Source organism: Pithys albifrons, chromosome 1 (assembly GCF_047495875.1).
Source record: "Pithys albifrons albifrons isolate INPA30051 chromosome 1, PitAlb_v1, whole genome shotgun sequence".
Lineage (NCBI taxonomy): Eukaryota > Metazoa > Chordata > Aves > Passeriformes > Thamnophilidae > Pithys > Pithys albifrons.
The window spans coordinates 79267187-79289770 of NC_092458.1; the positions used below are offsets into that span (position 1 = coordinate 79267187).

At 41.4% G+C, this 22584-nt stretch overlaps 1 protein-coding gene across 1 annotated transcript; it reads left to right on the forward strand.

Moving 5' to 3' along the window:
• The first annotated feature begins 299 nt into the window (after positions 1–299).
• Positions 300–16465, forward strand: CTSC (cathepsin C). The gene is made up of 7 exons (XM_071556055.1): positions 300–518; positions 1612–1757; positions 8664–8830; positions 9254–9409; positions 11815–11930; positions 14469–14600; positions 15314–16465. The coding sequence occupies exons 1-7, from the start codon at positions 359–361 to the stop codon at positions 15814–15816; spliced, it is 1380 nt and encodes a 459-aa protein (XP_071412156.1). The 5' UTR covers positions 300–358; the 3' UTR covers positions 15817–16465.
• The last annotated feature ends 6119 nt before the right edge of the window (positions 16466–22584 follow it).

A 22584-nucleotide genomic window follows, 5' to 3' on the forward strand; every position in this document is an offset into this window, starting at 1 on the left:
TGCCGTGGCCTGGGGCTGGGTAGCTTGGAAGAGGGAGTGGGCAGGAAGCTGCCCTCTCAAAGAAGGGTGCCATGTGGGGAGGTAGATGCCCACCTCTTCCCCAAATGCCTTTGCGGGAGAGGTCAACTCTTGGGGTAGGGGAAGCTTTTTGGTAGGGAGTATGACCTTTGCAGGGCAGGGTGCCTTTTGCAAAGGTGAACGCCCTTTGCAGGAGAAGACGCCCTTTGGAAAGGACACCCTCTGCGAAGGAGGAGGTCCAGCCCCCTTGGCCGAATGCGGCCGGCCCGGGGCGGGCCCAGCCCGGGGGCGGGGAGGCGGCGGCGGCGGCGTCCGGGCCCATTGCGGCGGGCGCAGGGCTATGGCGGGATGGGCGCTACTGCCGGTGCTGCTGCTGGCGGCGCTGCCCGCGGCGGTTGTGACCGACACGCCGGCCAATTGTTCCTTCGCCGACCTGCTGGGCGCCTGGGAGCTCCGCGTGTGGCGCGCCGGCGGCCGCCACAGCAACTGCTCGCAGGGGGGTGAGAGAAAGCGCGGCGGCCGCAGCCAGCGCCGCCTTCCCGCCGGGCCCGGGCGGGCACAGGGACCCCGGGGCGCGGGGGGCGGTCACGGCTCTATGCCCTGAGAGCCCGGAGCCGGCGGGGAGGCGGTTCCTGCCTGAAGTGGGTCTGACCGGGTCGGTTCGCTTGGATTCGGACTCAGCTAGGCCTCTGAGTGCGCCCCACAGGGTGATGTCTGCGCGCTGCCCCTCACGGTGCCCCTCCGGCCCGGCTTGGCCTCCCTGGCAGTGGCTGTGCCCGGGCAGTGGCTGTGCCCGGGCAGTGGCTGTGCCCGGGCAGTGGCTGTGTCCTGGCAGTGGCTGTGCCCGGGCAGTGGCTGTGTCCTGACAGTGGCTGTGTCCTGACAGTGGCTGTGCCCGGGCAGTGGCTGTGCCTGGCAGTGGCTGTGCCCAAGGCAGTGGCTGTGCCCTGGCAGGACAGCGTGGCTGTGCTGGATGTCACCGGGGCACCTCCTGGGAGGCCACCGGATGGCAGAGCTGCCTGTCGGGGCTGCGTGGCAGCACCCGGAGAGGTGGAAACACCGCGTCCCTTGAGGGGATAATAGTAACTTAACTACTTAGTGATTGTATGTCAGTGTAATTTTAAAAATAGTTGATGATTTGCGTTTTTCTGTGTCGTCATCTTTCTGATGAGACAAGTGGCAGTAGCAGCAGTGGAGGTGAGATGAGTGCTGGAGTGGGAGCACTGGTGTGAAGTGGCATAGGATGAGTTATGCTTCATTGTCATTGCAAACGCTGTGAGAGTGACACGGCATCCGAGACCTGTGTAGCTCTATAGCAAGTTTAAGTTAAGCTGTGTTTCCCAGTCACAGCTGTTTGGTGCTGCTGGTAATTAAATGTGGAAATACTGTCTAGCAGTGGAGAAAATTAGCATGTAGACCCACTGACGTGAAGGTCCCTGAAGTGTTTTGATACCTTTTTTGCAGTAGACTGTATTCAACAAGAGTATTTTAGCATCTCTAGGAATAAAGGTTGGAACATCCTTTGTACTACTACTTTTTAATTTTTATCTCTTTCATACAATAATCGTGCCATAATGTTTGTATTTCTTTTAGGTCCTGTGGAGAAAAAGGTGCATGTCACTCTTCAGAAGTTAGATGTGGCTCAGGATAGTCTGGGCAACTATGGTTTCTTCACTTTGATTTACAATCAAGGCTTTGAAATTGTGATAAATGACCACAAGTGGTTTGCATTTTTTAAGGTGAGTTAACTTGGTGTGTTCTACAACACTGCCTGCTGCTAAAATGGCCTATACTTAGGCTTCTCTTCAGTCTCTGAGAGCCATGGGTGGTCACTTGTCACACTTGATTATCTTTGGCTCTAAGTTTTGCCTAGATTAGCAGATAAAGGATTTTTTTTTAAACATAAGGAAGCAATTATCACTGACTGAGTAAGGAGCAGAGGGAGAGAAAATTCCACATTGGGCATTATCTGAAAAATTTACAGATGCTGATGCTTTACCTTCTGGTTGTACTTAAAGCATTGAAGGCCTGCATGGAGAACTCTCCTGATAGCCTGGAATATTCTGTTTGTTTTCTTGACACTGCAGGCCCAAGTGAAATAGCAAACACCACTGCTTTTATCTTTCCTGATAGATACTCTCAAATGCATGAAAGAGCCTTTTGTTTGCCTGCTGAAGGATTTATAGAATTCTTTAAATTTTATTTCACAGCACTGCTCTGATATCTAAGGAAACTTTATGCTGCCTATAATTGTTCTTTTGGAGTAATACTGTTATCTCCAGTCCCTGTTAATGACTTCTGATCAAGCTGAAAACAGTGATGATAGACAGAGAGTAGACAGAAAAAAACCCCCTTGTTAGAGTGCTCTGCTGCTGATTCACCTTGTTGCTCAAAACAAGGTCAGTCAAATACACACCTGGGGCAGCAGCAATACACAATAACTTGCATTTCATGGTCATGAATGCATCTTGGTCCTGAGTGAGCAAATGGATTAATTGTTAGTTTTGCAGTTGCCTTTGGTATTTAGAAATGGCAGGCTTGTTTGGCTCATTCTTCAGTAGTAGGGAATCCATCAGCAAGATATCTTTAAAGACTTCTTTCCTTAAATGTTACAGAGAGGATTAGAGCCAAATTCAGTTATCCTCTTACTACTAGCGTTGCTGCTGTAAAGGAAAGGAAACAATAGATTACCAAGTTGCATCTATAATGGCTAAGAAGCATGAGGATATACCACAACACTTAGTAAATGCATTTTTTGCTGCAGAAAACTACTTGATGTTATTGGGCAACAACATGCAGTGTTGTCTGTCTCCAAAATTCTTACTTCACAACCACTAATGGGGACTTGGAGGGGGGAAGTGGTTCCTTACAAACTCATTGACCTTGTGACACATTTAGCTGTGCACATGTGTTTGCTTTTAATCCAGTAAATACTGCATTACATATGAAATAGAAATACAAAATGTCTAGTCCTGGTATAAATTAGAAGTGTGGTTTCATCCTTCAAATGCAGCTAGTTCTTTTTTAAGACCTTTTCCATCATCTACCCTAAAGTTTCTAGGGGACAAGTAATATATTCCATTCAGTGCAGGCTTCAGAAGTTTTTGAAGCACATTTGCCTTTTGTTTAAAATACTCCTACTATTTGCACCTGAAAGTATCATAAACAGCAGACTTTATTTGCTTAGTGTTGATCATAACTAAGAAGCCCTTGGAGTAAAAAAAGGGTGAACTAGAATGCTAACTGGCAAGGGCCTTCCTCCTTGGAAATGCGGTAAGAGGAAAGCATAAAAGCAGTCTCCTAGGATATTGCTTAGCCTTGTTGACTGCTGAGTATGTGGCAAGTCATAAGACAAAGTCCCTTTGGACTTCATGGAAAGGAAGAATTATCTTTGCTAGTAGTCTCTTACTGTATAGCAAGAAGGTACAGAACTAATATGGTTAATATGGAGTAATTTGCTGTTGTTTTTATTACTTGGTAAAATTACTTAGTTTCACTCTGAAATAACTCTTCAGTTTGAACATTGTTCTGGAGTTACTGCTTGATTGTGGAATAATTTCTTGGTTCATGGAGCAGTTTGTGGTGTTGGAACAGCAGTAACATAGAAAGCATTGCACATCTCCTTCCATAGGTTTCCAAGCTGTAGGTTTGGGCATGTCAAGAAAGTGTTCATTGCTTAAAGGCTGCTCATAAATTCCGTTTCTGTTGCACTGAATTATGTGTCTAAAACCTTATCGTGGTGACAGGACAGATGAAGCATCCTTATTTGTGTACTGTGATCTGTAACTCATATTCTGTAATCCTCATATTCTGACACTGAACAGAGGATGGAGTTGCTCGACACAAGGAACAGCAGTAGTTAAGCCAATTGAGTACTTTGTGTATTTCAGAAGTGCCACTGGTGTTAATTGAACTTCCAGTGTATTTTTGCTCAATGTTAAAACATTAAGTTATTAATTACTGACAAGAATACTGTGGGCTTGTCTGAAGTGGTGGCTTTATCAGAGCTACTGTACTGTGTAGCTACAGACACCGCCTATGTGATGGTGGCCTGCATCAGTGAGTTTTTAAGAGCTTTTTATTCCTGTACCTTACCAAACAGACACACACTAAAACTTTCATAGGGCCTCACTGCCTTTATCAGTTACTTGTTCTTTCACTTGGGGCCTGTGGGAAATGCCTGTATACACCAAAGGACTGGATTGGGTGAGCTTATCAATGTATTTTTACCTCAGTTTGCTTTAGTATCTCAAGTAAAAAAGCTCTAACAGTGTTTTATTTCTAACTGTAGTTGTACATAGACTTGTTCCTTAAAGTTTTCCAAGTTAAATGCAGCATCCTACTGCATTCTTGCATTCTTCTTCTGACAAGTCATTCTTTCTGCTGTTTGTTTGCAGCACAAAGTAACTTGTTTGTTTTATGGGCAGAAGTTTGAGCATGTGCTTCTGCTGGATGATACAAGGATTTTATAGGGCTAAGCAATATAAAAGGCTTTAAAGTTTTTATTTTTTTCCCCTGAGGGATGGTAAAAGAAATAGAACAGCACAAGATAAAAAGATGGAGTGAGCCTGAAAGGAAAGTTGAGGCCAACTAGTTTCAATTATTTTATAACTTTGAAATATTTAGTTATTTCTAAGACTACCACTTTGAGAGAGGCAGTGTTTTAAGATTCTCACTGTTTGTACCTTAAGCTAAATGGTACTACTTCTGACTTCTGAGATGTCCTTTAGCAAAAACCAGAAGTATGGCATTTGTATATTTTGAAACATTAGAACTACTTCAGCAAAAAGAAGGAAATAGATTATAGGATATTCCGCGAGTCAGGTTACTAATCTTTTCCAGACTGACTTGATGACATCTTTTGTCACATCCTTTTATCTCTTCCCAATGCTCCCAAATTTGGTTAAAATCAAGGACTTCTGTTCAGAAATAACCAGCCTAGATATGTGACAGCAGTTAATATTTGCATTTTGAGGATATGAAAAAAATTATTTCATGTTACTAAAGTAGAAATGTTAGAGCTGATAATGCTATTTAATCATCCTGCAAATCACTTGAAAGTCAACTTTTAACCTATCTTATTTGTGCTTACTTAACTGGCAGTGTGTAACTGCTGCTTCCCTAAATGTTTATCTGAAAGCACAAACCTCAGAATTCCAGAATGTCCCGTAGAGTAAAGGAAATCACCTGTAGTTGATATTTGCTTGCATTTTATATCGGGTAGCAAGATGCGATAGTTTATTCTGCTGTCGTCTTCTGTATTGTACAGTAGGGCATGTGCAACTCTGTTACCCTATTCTAATTCAGCATGGGTTTCCCATATTAAAATGCATAGGCACACTTGTAAATTTGGTAACAAATGAGTGAGAAGTCTTTCTACCAGATTTAATCACAGAATATGCCGAGTTGGAAGGTATCCACAAGAAGTACCAAATCCAACTCTTAACCCTGCAAGAACCATCTCCCAGAGTCACACCATGTGCCTGGGGGTATTTGCCAAACGCTTCTTGAACTCTGTCAGGCTTGGTGCTGTGACCACTGCCCTGGGGAACCTGTTACAGCACTCGGCCACCCTCTGGGAGAAGCTTTTTTAATACCCAATCTAAACCTCCCCTAACAAAACTTCAGGGCATTCCCTTGGGTCCTGTCACTGGTCACCACAGAGAAGAGATCGGTGCCTGTCCCTCCTTTTCCCCTCAAGAGGAAGTTTTAGATGGCAATGAGGTCTCCCCTCAGTCTCTTCCAGGCTGAACAGACCAAGTGCCCTCAGCCATTCCTCATACAGTTTCCCCTCAAGGCCCTTCACCAACTTCATTGCTGTCCTTTGGACACCACACCCTCTAATGGGTTAATATCTTTCTTATCTTGTGGTGCCCAAAACTGCACACAGTATTCAAGGTGAGACCGCCCCAGTGCAGAGCAGAGCAGGATACCTCCCTCAATCAGCTGGTGATGCTTTTCAAGGTGCTTCCCATTATGATGTGACAACCAACCCAGGAAAGATATTACTAAAAGTATATTGCACCAAAAAACTTACCTGGAGTTCAGATATCTAAACAGCAAGCTTTGAAGTTTTGCTACATCAAACCTTTTAAGGTTAATGTTAGAATGGCTTGGCTTAACTCTGGCATTAGAGGCAAAGCCATGCGAGTTGTCAGGCTTGGGAAAGTTTGCATTTAAAATAGAATTAAAGCTTGAACTTCAGAATTGGAACTGTTGAATATAGTTTGGGTGCCTTTTTACAGGAGTTGTACTAGACTGGTCAGATTGCTGGATGGAGTTTACTTAATGCTCCTGATGTGAGCATTGGCTGATGAACTTATGGCTGCAGTGGTCTTTTATTGACTCAGAAATGAAAACCATCATCTTAAGTCTGCAGAGAAAATGTATTCAGCAGTTGTCCATCGAGTGCTGGTGATCACAGCTGTGTGGCTGTTGTCCTCCATGAAGGATGCTGTTATAGAATGGGTTCTTTAGATGTTTTGGGTGCTGTGCTGGCAGCTTTATTTGGGTCTGATGTTGCAATTCACAGTCACCTCAGTCAACTTTTGTTCATGCAATGGTGCCATGTCCCTGTATGATTGTTAGTTGAGCAGCCATAATCATAGTCGGTCCTCTAAAACTGGTAACAATCAGATTTGCTTGATCTATCTCTCAGCCCTTTGTTGGTAGCAGTAACAAATGCTGCCTGTGGTTTTAGCAATGATTTACTGATTTGGTGGTGTATCTTCTGGTAGTCAGCAGTGAGTATCATTATCATGGCACCTAGGATGATGCTACCCTATTTTAGTTCTTCTAACATGAGACTCATTGGGGAGTTAACTGGCTTATAGAAATTAAGCACAAATATTGGGGATTCTTTAAAGGTTTTCTATGTCACTGGCTCTCAATTAAAAGTCAGAAGTGAGAAAAGCAAATTGTGACCTTATTTGGGTATATTTTAATTTCCTAGCTGACAATGCTTCTTGGAGTTGAAATTCTCTTTATCCAGATACCATTTGATGTGCTATGGTCTGAAAGTCTCCATGTCCCCTTTCTAAAGTCAGTTCAGTCATAGCTTATAGTCTGCTAGTCTACAAAAAGGTAGCTACAGAAGATTTTAATTGCCTAATTTTAGGCTTCTATACAGACTGTCTGAAACTGGCTTTTGTGTCTTGAAGCATTGCCACTGACTTTTCCCTCACCCCTTCCTAGTTTGCCAATACATGTGAACTGAAAGAAAAATGTAAGAAACTTGTTAAATTCACTTTCTTGAAAGATAAGTTGCACAAATGTTATGAATTCTATTCTGGATATCTATTTACATCTTTAAAAAACCAATGAATTCAATCTCCTGAAAAAGGAGAGGTATTTTTAGGAGAGAAAAACAAAATTAAGAAAAAGGTAATTTGTTGTTTTAATCTGCTAGTTAGCAGATAACTCATTGCCTTTTTTCCTCTGAAGATATGTCCCAAATTTGTTTTACTTGTTTTAATTCCGTATAACTCTCTATCTAGGCAGGATCTATGTCTGATAGTTGCAGGAAGCAGGCCCCGTTCCTCTAATAATCTTCCAATTATTTAGATTGAAGGCCTGTGCTTATTGAGAGTGGTTGTACTTGGTCTTGTTATAATCTGTGGTAGCTTTTAGGTACAAAAGACAGGTATTACTTTAATGCTATCATATATAGCCAAATAATGTGATCTCACAGTAAATTACAGGTGTAAAATTGGGTGTCTGGATTTCTAGCGTTCCTGTTGTGTAGATGGTATTTCTCAAGTCATCTCTGGGTCTTGCCCTTGGTATTTGGCCAAGTGTAGTTATTTGCTATATTGCACAGTCTTGCACAGTAAGAGAGGATAAACAAGGCAACAGCTCAGCTGTGTAAACTGTTAGTGCTAACTGTTGTATGACGACACATTTTACTGAATATATAACATTATTACTCCTCTTCAGTAGTAAAATGAAGACTTATGTGGCTGAACAGGGAAGTATTAGGACTCCGAACTTGAGGCCTTAGTAGCACTCTCCTCACTGCCAACTTGAAATGAGTTGCTCTCAATGAATCATCATTTCATGTCTCATTTTGATAGTTCATGGGAAATTTTCCTTGATATTCTACCATCAAAGCTCAAACTTAAAGCAGTTGCAGGAAGTGTCACTTTGGGTTCTGATAGTAAAACAAAAACAGTACAGAAATTATACATAAATATTTTAAAATAGTACATGTTTCCCTAAGAGGTTACTGGATGAGAAGCTTGCTGTCCTCCTTGTGTTTGAATCTCAGTTTCTCAAACTTCTGTAGCAGTCCAGAGTTAGCAGAGTTAGTCACATATTTAGTGGAAGAAACCTCAGGGCCTTGAGGAGAAGGTTATGTACTAAGAGGTCTTTTGCATCTTGCCTAGAAAGTAGCTGTTGAACCAAAACAATTAGCACTTATTAGTTGATGCTGATATTAATGCATGCTTTGTTGCTAAATGTGCAAGTCACAGCCTGATTGTCTTCTGCAGCGATTTTATATGTATCAGTTTCTTCTATCTGCCTAACCTCTGGTGTGTGTTATGCCACTTCCTCTGAAAGGCAAGAAGCAACTGAGTGGGTGGGGAATTACTGCTATGCTAATAAATGCATCTGCTCAACACAAGCATAACTTCTTCACCTAACAGTACAAAAAGGAAGGCCAGAATGTAACCAGCTACTGTAATGAGACTCTACCAGGATGGGTACATGACGTACTTGGTCACAACTGGGCTTGTTTCATTGGACAGAAGATTTCTTCATCTCCTTCAGATGTTCACTTAAACGAGCTGCCTCTCCAGAAGCCTGGGGGAAGGTAAGCAACAGTCAAATAACATTTTACTGGTATAAAATGTTTAATAGCTGTGTTTTGGGTTTTAGCTAAAGCCATAAAGACCAATTCCATTACTGGGTGCAAAGGTAATACCAGTTACAATGTTGGAAATAAGCCTGGCCTGAATGCACAGAAACAGAGGAGTGTGTGGCTGTCGCAACACAGTTTCTCCTTCAGTCTGTGGTGAAGCCCAGTTACAAAACTAAGGAAGACGATTATATCTCAGTCTCAAGTCAGTCTCAAGTTTTAGAAACCTTGCCTTGATTGGATAATATTTCCATGTTTATTTGTCAGTACCTATCACAAGGCACTTTCAGAATTAGTTTTTTACATACTGAGTTTAGAGAACATCTTTTCAATCCCAGTCCTTTTCTTAATGTTTTATTTGGTTGCTTTTGTTTGCAGACTTTCAAGCAGACGTTATGTGCACAACTTTGACTTCGTAAATGCTATCAATGCTCATCAGAAGTCATGGAGAGCAGCAAGATACGAGGATTATGAGCATTTTGCCCTGGAAGAACTAACTAGAAGAGCTGGGGGTCTCTATTCCAGAGCTTCAAGGTAATAGGACCTTTTGTTTTGCCATAAACCCTACTGCTGCCAAGAGTCTGCTTGTATTTGTCCTTGCTCTTCCTAGCTGTGTTTTGGCTTGTAGTTCAGATGTTTAAACAAGTTTCAAGGCCTTCCAGCTCACAGTCATGGGGTGCCAACATATTTTTCATTTGAATGATTATTTTGAGCATCTGTTGTCTCAAGCAGTTGATACAAAAAGGGTTACCTACCCTTTAATCTTTCCCAGTAATTCACTGCTGAATTCATATATGCAGGGAAGAAGTGGAGACAGTCTCTATTGTCATCTCACTCTTGTGTCTTCTCATCAGCTCCTTGCTATAGTCAGGAGTTTCTGCTTGTGCTTTGTCCTGGTTCTGCTAGTTCATAATTGCAATTAGAAAGCAGTAAACTGCATTCTACTATTAAACATAAAGATTTCTGAGGGAATTCCCAGGTTACTTTGATAATTTGCCATGCCTTCCAATAAGAGTCCTCTAACCGGAGTAGTGTCTCAGTGAAGAAGCATGAAAGTAGCCCCGAGAGTGCCTTCAGGGTCTTGCAGTTCACTTAGCAGAGAGTGGTAATGGGGATGGGTACATTATCCTCTATACTGATTTGAGAACTAGAGTTCTTTGATCTAAAGATTTTCTTTAAGCTGTTCTACCTTCTTTGATTTTTGCTTTTTCTACTCCTGCTATTCCCGTGAAAGGGTGATCTTGTGATGTAAAGGAGAGCACTCTGAACTCCGAATCCCAAGGACCTGAGTTCGAGTCTCAGTGAGACCGTCCCCTGGCAGTTCAATGCCTCCCTGCCATCCCATCCCATCACATCTCGGATCTCAGCAGGGTGAGCCCCGGTTAGTATCGGGTGCTGTGACAGACCCGAGGACTTCCCTGTCACTGTCCAAGCTCGCTCGGCCGTGGCAAATGGACCTCAGGACTGAAACGGTGGGGCCAGTTCTGCGCACACTGTACCTCACCTAAAAAATCCCCTGCACAGGCTGGAAGGGCACACCCACATGGGGAGAGCCCTGCCCAAATCTTCATTTGCAAGTCTGGCCATACATACATACATACATTCCCATGAGTAGGAATGCTTCTTCTCTTTCAAACTGTGGCAATTGTGTGTTTGTAGAAGGTCCTACTATACAGTAAAACTGCTGATTGGTGTGAGAATTGCGCAGCTTATGGTTTCTCATGTAGACGCAACTCACCTAGATCATCTTAATACAGTAACCTACTTGGTAACAGTAATCTGTTGCACACATACAGTGCCATAACAGTATTTGGTTGGCCCTCTCCTGCTGTCAGAATAGATTCCAGTGTCTGGTGTTTGTGAATGGCACCTAACGACATGCATCAGGTTATGTTAAAGCTGAATGCGAGAAGCTCTTGGCTTCCTCTGATATGTGAGCTTCATTTGGCTGTAAATGAGGAAAGTAACATTCGATAGATCTTCAGTAGTCACAGTAAAAATTTGCTCCAGAGAAATTTCTGGGGCAAGTGGTACTGCACCTAGTGTTGTGTTGATGTAAGCCATGTCTGTCTACAGTTAAACAGTCCGTAGTTGCTGTCAGTGCATGCTGCCAAGGCAAGGTGCATTCTGCAGTCAGAGATTCGACCTACCTCGGCTGGCAGAGGTGTAAAATAGCTGCTGCAGGACTGTCTTGCTACAGTCTCTGAAAGTTACCTCTGCACTTCAGATTAGTATGAAAGTGTTTGACTTCAGCAATTTGTGCATGTTAAGGAAACATCCCTGTTTGACCATCAAGGAGCCACTCCAACAGTCCCACTCACCACCTCAGCTGGAACCGAGGTGCCTTCACAGCTACACAACCTACACTCACACAGACCAGGTTTTCATACTGGCTTCCCCCCAGGTTTCTCATAATACAGCCTCAGATGTCCGGATCCTTAAAATAATTTAATCTTGGTGCAATAACTAAGTAACAAAGTAACAGCTCGAGCTGGTGCTTCCGAGGGAGGGGCCCGGAACAAAAGAAACCCGTGGGGAAGGTCTTGAGTCATGGGCTCCTGCCCTGTCTCTTGAGTGTCTGGTTATCTGAGTGGGCCAGGGGTCCCTGTACCCTTTATTATGCAAAGGGTAGACAGTTTACAGCCTCTTGCTTTGGGCTTTTCCCACCCAGAGCTGACTCTGCAGCTGGCACTGCAGCTGCACACCGAGCTACCTGTACTGAATGTGTATTCCTCAGCAGTGGATAGTTCATAATATAGTTCCCTCAGGGAGTGTTTTGAGTAGGTCTTGCATCCTTCTGTAACTAATCTCTTCAGATCGACACCCACTTAGTTTAGGTGGAGACTATTTCAAATTGCTAGCTGAAAGATGGAAATGTTACATAATTTTTGCCTTTTCTAGAGTGTGGTATGTTTCTCAAAGCATTTTCTCCTCTTTAGACCAAAGCCTGCACCTCTAACATCTGAGTTACTCAAAAAAGTTTCAAGTTTGCCAGAATCCTGGGACTGGAGAAATGTGAATGGTGTAAATTATGTCAGCCCTGTTCGGAATCAAGGTAAAAATAAAGAAATAAAATCTCTGAATGAAATGCTCTAGTGCTCTTTTGTTATACTTTGTAATTTTCTGTTGGCAAGAAGGTTTTGTTTAGCGTCTTGCAGTTGACGGAGTGCACCTTTACTATTAATGATATGTGGAAACTGGCTGGAGTCCTGGCTAACAACATTTTGCCAAAATAGGCAGTGATACTGGCTTATCAGGCAGCAATGTAAGTTGGTGGAGTGAAAGCCAATTACCACAGATTCCTGTATAAAGACAGCTGTCAAGTTTTGTCCAATCAATCTCAGCCACAGTTTTCTGTACATACACCTTCCCTAATTCCTGCTGATGGCAAATTATTATGCAGTTTAAATGAGTTAACCCACGAAAATTCTTTATATTTACTCCAAATCTTACCACCCTGATAAATTTAGGAATTACTTAAATGGTTAGTTGCAAGAGGAGGCATTAGTCCCTATGAAAATTGTGAACACTGATAAATATAAAATACTGATAAAAACTAATCTTTTTCCTTTGCCTTGTGATAGGGAATTATTTACCTTAAAGCAGAATTAAAAGGATATCGTACTGGTACATGTCTGTTCTATAGGGAGTGCTTTTATAGCACTGTGGTGTGAGAGATCGGAATTAGATGGTTACATAATGGAAGCCAGGAGTGGACTCAGTTAATGTGTCCCTTCCCTGCACTTGACCATTTCTTGCATTTACTGGTGGTCATCTGGTTACAACTTTCGGGGGAAGGGAACATAACATTAGGATGGTGGGGAGGAAATTATTTAAATCACTGACCCCTCATTTATGGCTTAGTTCTTCTGCCAGCTGGGCTCCTGCTTGCAGAAGAAGCATGGGAAGGCTTGTGGGAGTTCTAGCTTGTAAGCTGATACATGGCAACACTGGAAGATGGCAGCAGGAAATTATATAGTCCTGTGTAGGTATAAGTCCTCCACTTTCTCCTGGTGTGAACTGTGAATATCCCAAGGGCTCTTTCACCTTCCAGACAATTGAACATTTAGTTCCAAACTTATCCTTCTCCAGTGTGTTGCTTCAAAGTTTCTCTAAATGACAACTAGTCTGTTGTTTCCAATAATAAAGCTTCCTACACTTTTCCTGTAATCTGAGAGTCCATGCTGAGTATGTTAAATGTCTGTGGAATATACATTCTGCTCCAACAAATTAGAATTTTTACTTTCAGGCCTTAACAAAAAGCACAACCAAACAGAAAAAAAACCAAAAAGAAATGTCCAAAAGAGGCCAGACTACAGGCCTCATAAATGCCACTGAAGTAACTGGAGAGATATCTAACAGCACTCCAACAGACTGAAATGGCTGTGTGATTTGTAATTTTTTTTTACATTTTTGCACACAAGATGCAACACAGTGTTCAGTGTGGCCCATCTCAGATGCTGTGACTGTACAGTGAGTGGGAGACATCTTTCACTGCTTCATTTTGCCCTGCTGGGCAAGGAGTGTTCATATTCAGACTAATTTTTTCCCTTCTCTTCTGAGATACATCTAACTGAGTGAAGGTGCAATTTCACTAAATCTTGCTTTTTGTAATAGCTCTGCTTTTATACACCTACACAGTTCAAGAGAAAGTATTTTGTTTTGTTCCTCAAGCCTTCCTCATTTTCATAGCTCTGCAATATTTGACTTTCCCACTGTCAGGAAACAAAAGGAAATCATGCACCTTGGTGACAGTCAGTAGATAAAGTAGGACCTCATCCAAGTAATTGCTTTTCCCTGGGATGCTTGTCATTCCACTTCCAAAGGTTTTTAATATGTGAAAGGAAGGTTCTAGGGAGTGAAGAGGTCTAAAGCTAGACACAATACTAAATTTTGATGCAAAAGTAAGGAGTCTTAACTCTCTGCCAGGAAACTAAAGGGAAATTAAGGTGCCTCTGAAAAGCCAGTGTGCAATTATATGCCCTTGGGAAGCAGGGGAACCTGGGATGAATCCACTATATCAAACTTGCTTTTTATACCACTAGTCTTTCAAAAGTCAGTTATTTTAGGGGTAGCTGGAGAGTTGGAATATTTTTTCAACTGGAAATACAGGACTAAGTCCATTGGTAGATTGAAATAAGAACAATATTGTCAGTATTGACTTCAAATAATTCATTGCCCCTTAGCATGTGTGCTCCATAAAGGGTTATAGTCTGAAGCAGTAGATCGAGCCTTAGCCCTGCTAATGCTATCCCTGTAGGTTCATTCTGAAGGAATAGCATAATAGAATAGCTCTTAAATGGTACTACGGAAAAACACTGAAGAGCAATATATTCTTTCTTATTATTGAATATTTTCTCTTATTCTCAAATAAGTTCAGTATTCCCTCAGAAGTTAGAAGTGGTTTTTGCAATGTGTATTTAAAAGCTAAATGTAGATTTAAAGTTTTTACTTCATCAGTGTTCAACTTTAATCACATCTGGTAGGTTTTGACTCAGGGGACTCTAGGAATTAGTTGTACCTGATTGTAGGTGACTAGCCTTGTTTATGTTGCTGACTTCTCTCTGTGGTTCCTTTTTTCTCCCCTTCTCAGCATCATGTGGCAGCTGTTATGCATTTTCCTCCATGGCCATGCTGGAAGCCAGAATACGGATCCTCACAAACAATACTCAGAAACCGATTTTTAGTCCCCAGCAGGTTGTGTCTTGCAGCCGGTATTCCCAGGGTAAGTGTGCTGGTATATACAAAGATAATTTTCAAGTAATGATATGACTGCAGAAGGAGACTATATGTTAAGAACTTCCATGCTTTCCCCATCACAGATAATTTAGTTTTCTCATAAAGTATTTGGCAGGCTATACTTTATAGTATTTCTTTTTTTTTTAAAGATTGCAGGGAAAAAAGTTGCATAGTTATCAGTCTGCCTCATTGTAGTGATGGTATTGAATCAGGAGTGGGTGGCCTCATCCTGAAGATGTTACTGGATTTTAGTAGATCTACCTGTGATATGGGGAATATGTAAGGAGTAGGCTCAAAATGTAGCTAAATTGCAATGCATACCTAGAAAGAATGGAACTAAATATTCTCCCAGCAACAGATGTAGAGGGAGGGGAAGATGAGCAAAAGCAATGACTCCAGCTTTAGAGAACTGTGTGCTTAATAGGCAGGTCTTTGTACTGCATGTAACTACTTGCTCTTCCTGATGGGGATTGTCAGGAGAAATTGGATGAGAAAGGGATCAGTGTATTAGTGTTCCCAGTATAGTTCCCACAAACATGAATTTTGCCTTGTGTGTTCCAGAAAGCTAGCTCTAACTAACTAGAATATTAGGATTGTCTGGGTCTCTGCAGTGTGTAAAGTGTTCAAAAGATAAAATAGGAGAGGCTTCCTCCCTTAAATAACTCTCCAAGAGAATAAGCACATATTTTTTTTGTTTAGGTTGTGATGGTGGCTTCCCATATCTCATTGCTGGAAAGTATGTCCAAGACTTTGGTGTGGTGGAAGAGGACTGCTTCCCTTATACAGCCCAAGATTCTCCATGCCTTTTCAAGCGCAGCTGTTACCACTACTACACTTCGGAGTACCATTATGTTGGTGGTTTCTATGGAGGCTGCAATGAAGCCTTGATGAGACTTGAGCTTGTTCAGCACGGGCCAATGGCCGTTGCCTTTGAGGTTTATAATGATTTCATGCTTTATAAAGAGGGGATCTACCATCACACTGGGCTGCAGGATGACTTAAATCCTTTTGAATTGACCAATCATGCTGTCTTGCTGGTGGGCTATGGTACAGATCCAGAAAGTGGTGAGAAATTCTGGATTGCAAAGAACAGCTGGGGCACCTCATGGGGAGAAGATGGTTACTTCAGAATCCGCCGTGGCACTGATGAATGTGCAATTGAAAGCATTGCAGTGGCTGCAACTCCTATTCCAAAATTATAAAGGTAGAGGTCTTCATCCACTGCCTTTTCCTGAGCCATAAGAACATACCAATTGCTGAAGACTGGTTAAAATCTGGCCCCTAGCTTGAACAGGGCAGCTTTAATGAATTTTTCCAAAATAGAGCAGTTTTCCTATGTGAGAGGATGAACACTTTTTTAATTCTGCTCCATGCACTGAAGGCTTCCTCTCAAATCTAAAGGTAGATGACCTAGAATGGCTATTTTGATAGCAGTGGTGATAGGTTATTTGTCACTGGATATACATCTTCAGTTACGAGTTGCATTTTTTTCTGTGGACAATCTTGACCTTCAGATCTCAGAGGGAAGCGTCTGTTATGGTAATCTGTAACTACTTTGAAAGGACACTGTAGTGCCTTACTTCTCAGAAATCAGGAGTCACTGCAATTTAGAACCTAAGTGTGTATTGGGGAGGGAATGGGCAATTACACTGATTAAAAGGAAATTTTGAAGCTTTAAGTGTCCTGTGCAAACTGCATGGCAAACCCTTATGACAATAAAAATCAATTCTACATTTCAGGCTGTTACTAAATGTTCCAGTTCTGGATTTTATTGCTGTGCTTTGCAATTGATCATTTCAGAGTTCAATAAAAATTACCGCACTCCTATGGGAGTTTGTACTTGTGGAAGAAGTTGCTTCTTTGGTGACCTGTCTCTAAGTTTTGAGCTTCCTGTCAGGAAAGGAGGATGAAAGGGAACTACTAGTCTTACAGCTGAAGCTGAGATAATCACAACAGCATTGGGCAAGTTGTCCAGAAGACTAGTAGTCCTGGCTGTGGATATGGGACAATTTGTTGAGTATATTTGCTAATTCCCCAGTCATCCTGTTTAAGACTTTTCTGTTGATCTTTTGCCCTATTTGTTTCAAATATACCAGGTAGAAAAATAGAGTTGAGGGAGGGAATTGCAGCCCTTGGAATTAACCACTTTTGAGCTGCAACACAGTACTTTGTTAATGCAGCACTGGTCTTAGCTGTTCTCCACCTGAGTAAAGAAGAGTGGCATAGAGGTGAGTGCCTGTTTCATGAGTAGAAGATGATTTCTTTAGTAACCTGTTAAAATGTGACCAAAGTATTTCTATGCAAAATACAGTCTTATGAGTGGTTTTTTTCAGGTGTAGGGAAATTTATAAAATATGAGAAATGGAAAAGTTGTCTGTAATCGAAATATGCCATTTAATTTACAAGGGAAACTCCCTTCAATAGCAGAATTTCACAAGAACTTCTGGACTCTAGCTTGCTCAGTTTGAGGGGCAAGGGAAGAATAGCTTCATGGGCTGGGCTTTCATTTCTTCAGCCCCCTGCCAAATAGCAAGTCAATATTGATAATTTAGACCTTAAGTTTTTCCAGAATTGGAACAAGGACTTCTGAAATAGCTCATATTGTGCATTGGATTGTTTTAGCTGAGGGAACTGTTGGGCAGGGCGAAGAGCAGGGCACTTGTTCTTTCCAACTTGGATTATTTGGTATTACTGGAAAACTGAGAGTCCCACTGAAGACTAAATCCCTTAGAAGATGGTTGTCTTTGTGTAGGTGACCTCCAGGTTTGTCCTGCCACCTGTGGGTTGCTGTGGTTTCACTACAGAGATGATACATTTTGAATATCCTGGACATTTTGAAGTGTCAGTTCTTAACAAGCAGGTATTTTGTGAAGTTATGGCTTTGTATGAGTGTGATAGCTCCTTGGATTTCTTTAATAGCTGTAGCACATGAGATTAATTTGAGAATAAGTATATAAAAACTAGGTGTTTCTTTTTACTATCTCTCACCTATTAAGAAAATTTAATCATTATCATAAAACTCTTCTGACACCTATGGCACTACAAATGTAAAAACATTTGCTATTCACCCTGCCTTACATCATGTTAGCTACATGTGTTTTGAATAATATTGTGTGTTATTTTCTTAGCAATTCCCACCTCTGTATGTGTCACTGTTTGTGTGCGGCAGCTGCACCAGCGCTACTGTGAAGATGGGAGAGTTCTCAGAGTGATCTGTCACTGTCACTGCCCCTGGTGACTGTCATCAGTTGTACTTTTTTGCCTCTGGCTGACTGCGGTATGTTTTCTGTATTCCAGAGTTGCTCAGAGGAATGTCAGTCAGCCTGATGGAGTGGTATGTGGCCAAATGACATACTCAGATTCTCAACTTTTATTTGGGATTGTGGGCCAAGTACAGAAAGTACATTCAGGGTCCACTGGTCGAAGACCAGCCAGAGCATTTCCTTCCTGCAGACCAAAAGGGATGCAATTGCAGGAGCTGGTAAACCTTAAAAGTGAGGAGGTACTGCACTCCACTGTGATTGTGCAGGCTGTGACACACTTCACCCACTTGTACCCTTCCAGCTTCTCAGAAGTTGGACAGTGGGATTAAGGTTGGCTTAGGAGTACAGAAGAATGGAAATTAACTACTGCCCCCAAAAAGATGTGGTTTTCTGAAACTTCACTATTTTTTTAAGAGGCTACAGTTCGTTTTTATGGCTTCTACCTATAAATGATGTGTTAGCTGACAAAGCTTAAAAATGGGAAACATGCTCTCGTTCAGGAGAATAATTGCAGGGTTTGAAAATATATCTTGCAGTGAACAAGTAGGGCCCAATATATTTAACTTATCATGGAAGGTTAATAGATAATGTCATGGCTGGTAAATACTTACAGGGAAAACATAGCTGATTTTCAGCCTGGGAAACAAGAGATATTAAAAGTTTGGTGATTTGAAAATTAATACATACGGAGGATAAATAAGCTACAGATGTTTAAAAAATGAGCATAATGAATCCTTTATCAAGAACTGTGGTGAGGTCTCCATCACTGGAGTGGAATAATTTTCCAGTTTGAGCACTGCCCTTGACTCCAGAATTGCTCAGGGAATTCTGCAATTGACTTCCGAAGAAGCTGTGTCTGGATCATCATAACTCCTTCCTGCTCTGTGACCTGACAACTTGAAACACAAGGTGATATCTTAACTTCCAAAGTTGTCGGACTAACTTTGCAGCATAAAATGCTTGTAAAGCAACACCATAGATTCTTTCCTAGATTTGTTCAAAGTTAGGAAATTAGGACTGAGTAATTTTAGGGTTGTGCTAGTCCAGGGGTCTTGGGAAGACAGGAAAAACTGGTGTGTACCAATGAAGTTTACTGAAATGGCAAGCTCAGGAGAATATTATATTTGACAGCTGGGAGGTTTTTTTGTTTTGTGGGTTTTTTTTAATGACCTACACTTTATCTGTTGTTTTACTGCTCATTGCTGAAGGCTTAAAATTCATTTGTAAAATGCAGATAAGAACACTGGGCCACTTTTAAAGGTTCTGCTGATGCCAGACTTCCTATGACCTCTGAAAATATTAAGCTATGTTTCTTAAATACTTTGATCAAGGTGTGACTTAAACAAGGCATTAGATATTGCTAATGGAACGCTTGCAATGATGTCAAATGGCAAATTTTGAAAAGGATGTTTTCCTCAATTTTTGTATTTTAAAAGGGGCAAATACTGTGGGTGGGTTTTATTTATTTTAGAAGACTAAAAGGAAGATGGGGTAAGGAAGGATTTTTTTGTTGGTGTTTTAGTCTACAAAAAAGCATATTTTAGCAGGTATTTCAGTTTGCAGTTTTTCATTCTTTAAGAAAAAAAAAAATCATCATGTTTTTCTTTCCTCCATCAAATCATTAATTTCTTCAGAAAAGCCATTTCTGGCATTTGATAAATATCCCATTAAAACATCAAAGACATCACTGATTTTACTTTTACCTCAATGGATGGGACTTAACTCTGCTTTAGACAATCAGCAGGGACAGAGCTGCCTGATGTCACTGGAACTGTCTCATTTTGTGGTGAAATAACATAGGAAATGGTTTGGCCTCCAGAATGTGGTGAAGAGCATGGTGTAACACCAGGAGGCTCTCAGGGATGTGATACAGCAGCGGGTGAGGAGGGAAGTTTTGGGAGGAGTCTGTGCCCAGATCTGCCTGTGACTATGGGAGTTCCAGGGCATTGCAGCAGCGGGGCAGGGACAGCTGTGGGGACTCAGGTGGCAGGTGGCCTGAGCAGGAGTGTCTGTCCTCACTGTGTCTCACATCACAGCCTTACTAATGCTCTCTTTTGCACCATGAGAGCAAAACAGCACTTGAATTGTAAAATAAAGTGTATTAGTGAGGTTCGAGAGCCTGTGGGTGCCAACACTTGTACCCAGACCATTTCATGGCTAACTCTGGTTTACTTCACTGCAGTCTGTTACACATTTAGGTGTATCAAGATCCTTTTAACAAAAGTGATCTCAATTGAATCTTGAATTGAAATTTTGAGGGTAAGCCTCTTTTAAAGAAAACAAACTCCTTTCTATATCCTATAACCAAAGAAAAGGTGGGAACTTTGGCTACAGCATGAAATAATGCAATATACTTGACTACTTCTGAACAATGACATTTAATTGAAATGTCTCATACCTTGGTTGACTGAGAGCCAGAGCATCGTATGAGCTGAGCAGAAGGTTTTGGGGAGTGCAGCTCAGGCAGGCTGATATTTCTCTGCTGGTTGCTATGGCTTCTGGATGTGCTGTAGGTTGGAGCAGTGTGTGAGCATTTATGTTTATGTTTCAGAAAAAATAAGAAGCATTTAATGGCAGCTATAAAGTTATTAATAACTGCAACTTTAGGAGGTGATCAGGTGCAGGATATTAACAGAGCATCAATTTATATCAGTTCCCTCTGAATGGCAGGTGGGGCAGGAAGAGGAGAGGTTAAAGCCTTTTTGTACAGGCTAGGGAGAAACAGGCATGCGCATATGCAGAATTTTTCTATATCTGTAATAGGAAAGGCACTGACATGAACTTCTGCTAATTATTCCTAATTGTTTCATCTGGATCAGCTGGCTTGATCCAGCAGATGCTGTTTCGCATGAGATGCACAAGCTAAATTAAACTCTCTCATGGTAACATTTCACTAGGCTGATAGTTTAGCTCACTCTTCTCCAAGCATACTTTGCTATTTGCACTTTAAAACATATATATATATATGTGTTTATATATGTTTAAAACATATATATATATATATGGATGTTTATGCTTGAAGTGATTCTTGAGACCTCTGACTTACCCCATTAAATAAAGAATATTTTTAAGGACTCTGCAGAAGGACTGATATGACTGGCAATATGACAGTTGAAGTATGGTCATAATCACCAAAGATATTGAAAGGGATGTCTTTGCCCTAGGAGGATTTCAGAATCCTGAAGAACTTAGTACATTCTTTGATGTCCAGCAGTTTCAACCCTGATGCCCTAATGTAAGATAGGAAATGTTTTTAAAAACATTAAGTAACCATACAGAATCCTTATGACTGTGTTTAACAAGGGAAACATAAAACATACTGCATGTGAATTTTTTTTAAATTTCACTTAATTTTTCTATTGCTCTCTTATTTAACACTTGTAACAGTAATATAATATAAAATCATGGCCTTTTCTATTGTTCTGTTTAGTGTTTAGCCATAATAAATAGGATTTTTGGTTTGGGCTGTACGTGGGATTCTCTAAAGCTTTTCTTCTCATTAGCATTGATGACTGAAGGAAACCAAGTATCTCTGAAGACAAATCATCCTGAAAGCAGACCAGCCATGACCTCCAGGAGGCCATTACTTCACCTGAAACTGGGAATACCCAAACCAACTCTCTCCTGACTTTTAACTCACTACTCCACTCTTGGTCTCTCTGTGCCACTTCTTGCTCCCAGACCTATTTCTGCATCACAGTTCAAGAACATCTTGAGCCCAATTAAAATCTTGATCCTATTCTGGGACCTTCTCACCTATGGGTGTTTATGCATAAACAGGAATACTCCAAAAGCTTGACATTTGGGTGACTAAGTCTGCAGTCCTACCATGCTTTGCATGAAGATTTCTTTATAAATCTCATAAATTAGTAAGACTGCTAAGGCTGTAAGTTTTGTCACTCACATTTCTCCCTCCTTTTCTGAAGCCCTCTATAAACCTTGGGAGCATATGCACAGGTTTAAATTTCAGCAGGAAAATAACAAGGAAACTGCACCCAGTTGTGGGAGGGGAAAAAATCAATTACAAGAAATGGACTAAAAGGCCAAATCAAATGCATAAACCCCAGCCATAGGATGATAAAATATAGGCAATGCAAAGCTTCTTTTCACAGAATGTTTCTATTTTCTGTCTAGTTCCTTGAGGAAAAAAAGAAATAGGGTACTTGCATCTTTCTGATTGCTGGCGGCTGATTTTTAAGCTGCAACATTTTTAATTAAAGGGGCTGGCAAACCAGAACTCAAGCTCTATCTTATCCTTTAGGATTGTAGAGGTTTGTAATAGCAGCATTAAAACTTCTCCAAATGGAAAATGAATGGGACCATCAGGGTGTGGAAGACAAAGGAAGAATAGCAGGAGATGAGCTATAGGAAAGACAAGTGCTGCTGGCACTTGGGTTGACAGCCTATTAAGTTCCCAGGACATTTGTGTGAAGTACATTGGGACACCCAGAACAGGAAACAAAGGGTAACCTAAACCAAGGGACATCCTAAAAGAGCAGACAACCTAAAGGAAAAAAAATCATACAATGAGTTGGGTTGGAAGGGTACCTTAAAGATCCAACTCCCTGCCCCATAAGCATGTAGGCCATCCACTAGAGCAGGTTGCTCAGGACCCCGTCCAACCTGGCCTTGGACACTTCCATTGATAGGGCATCCACAACTTCTCTGGGCAATCTATTTCAGTGCCTCTCCACCTTTACAGTAAAA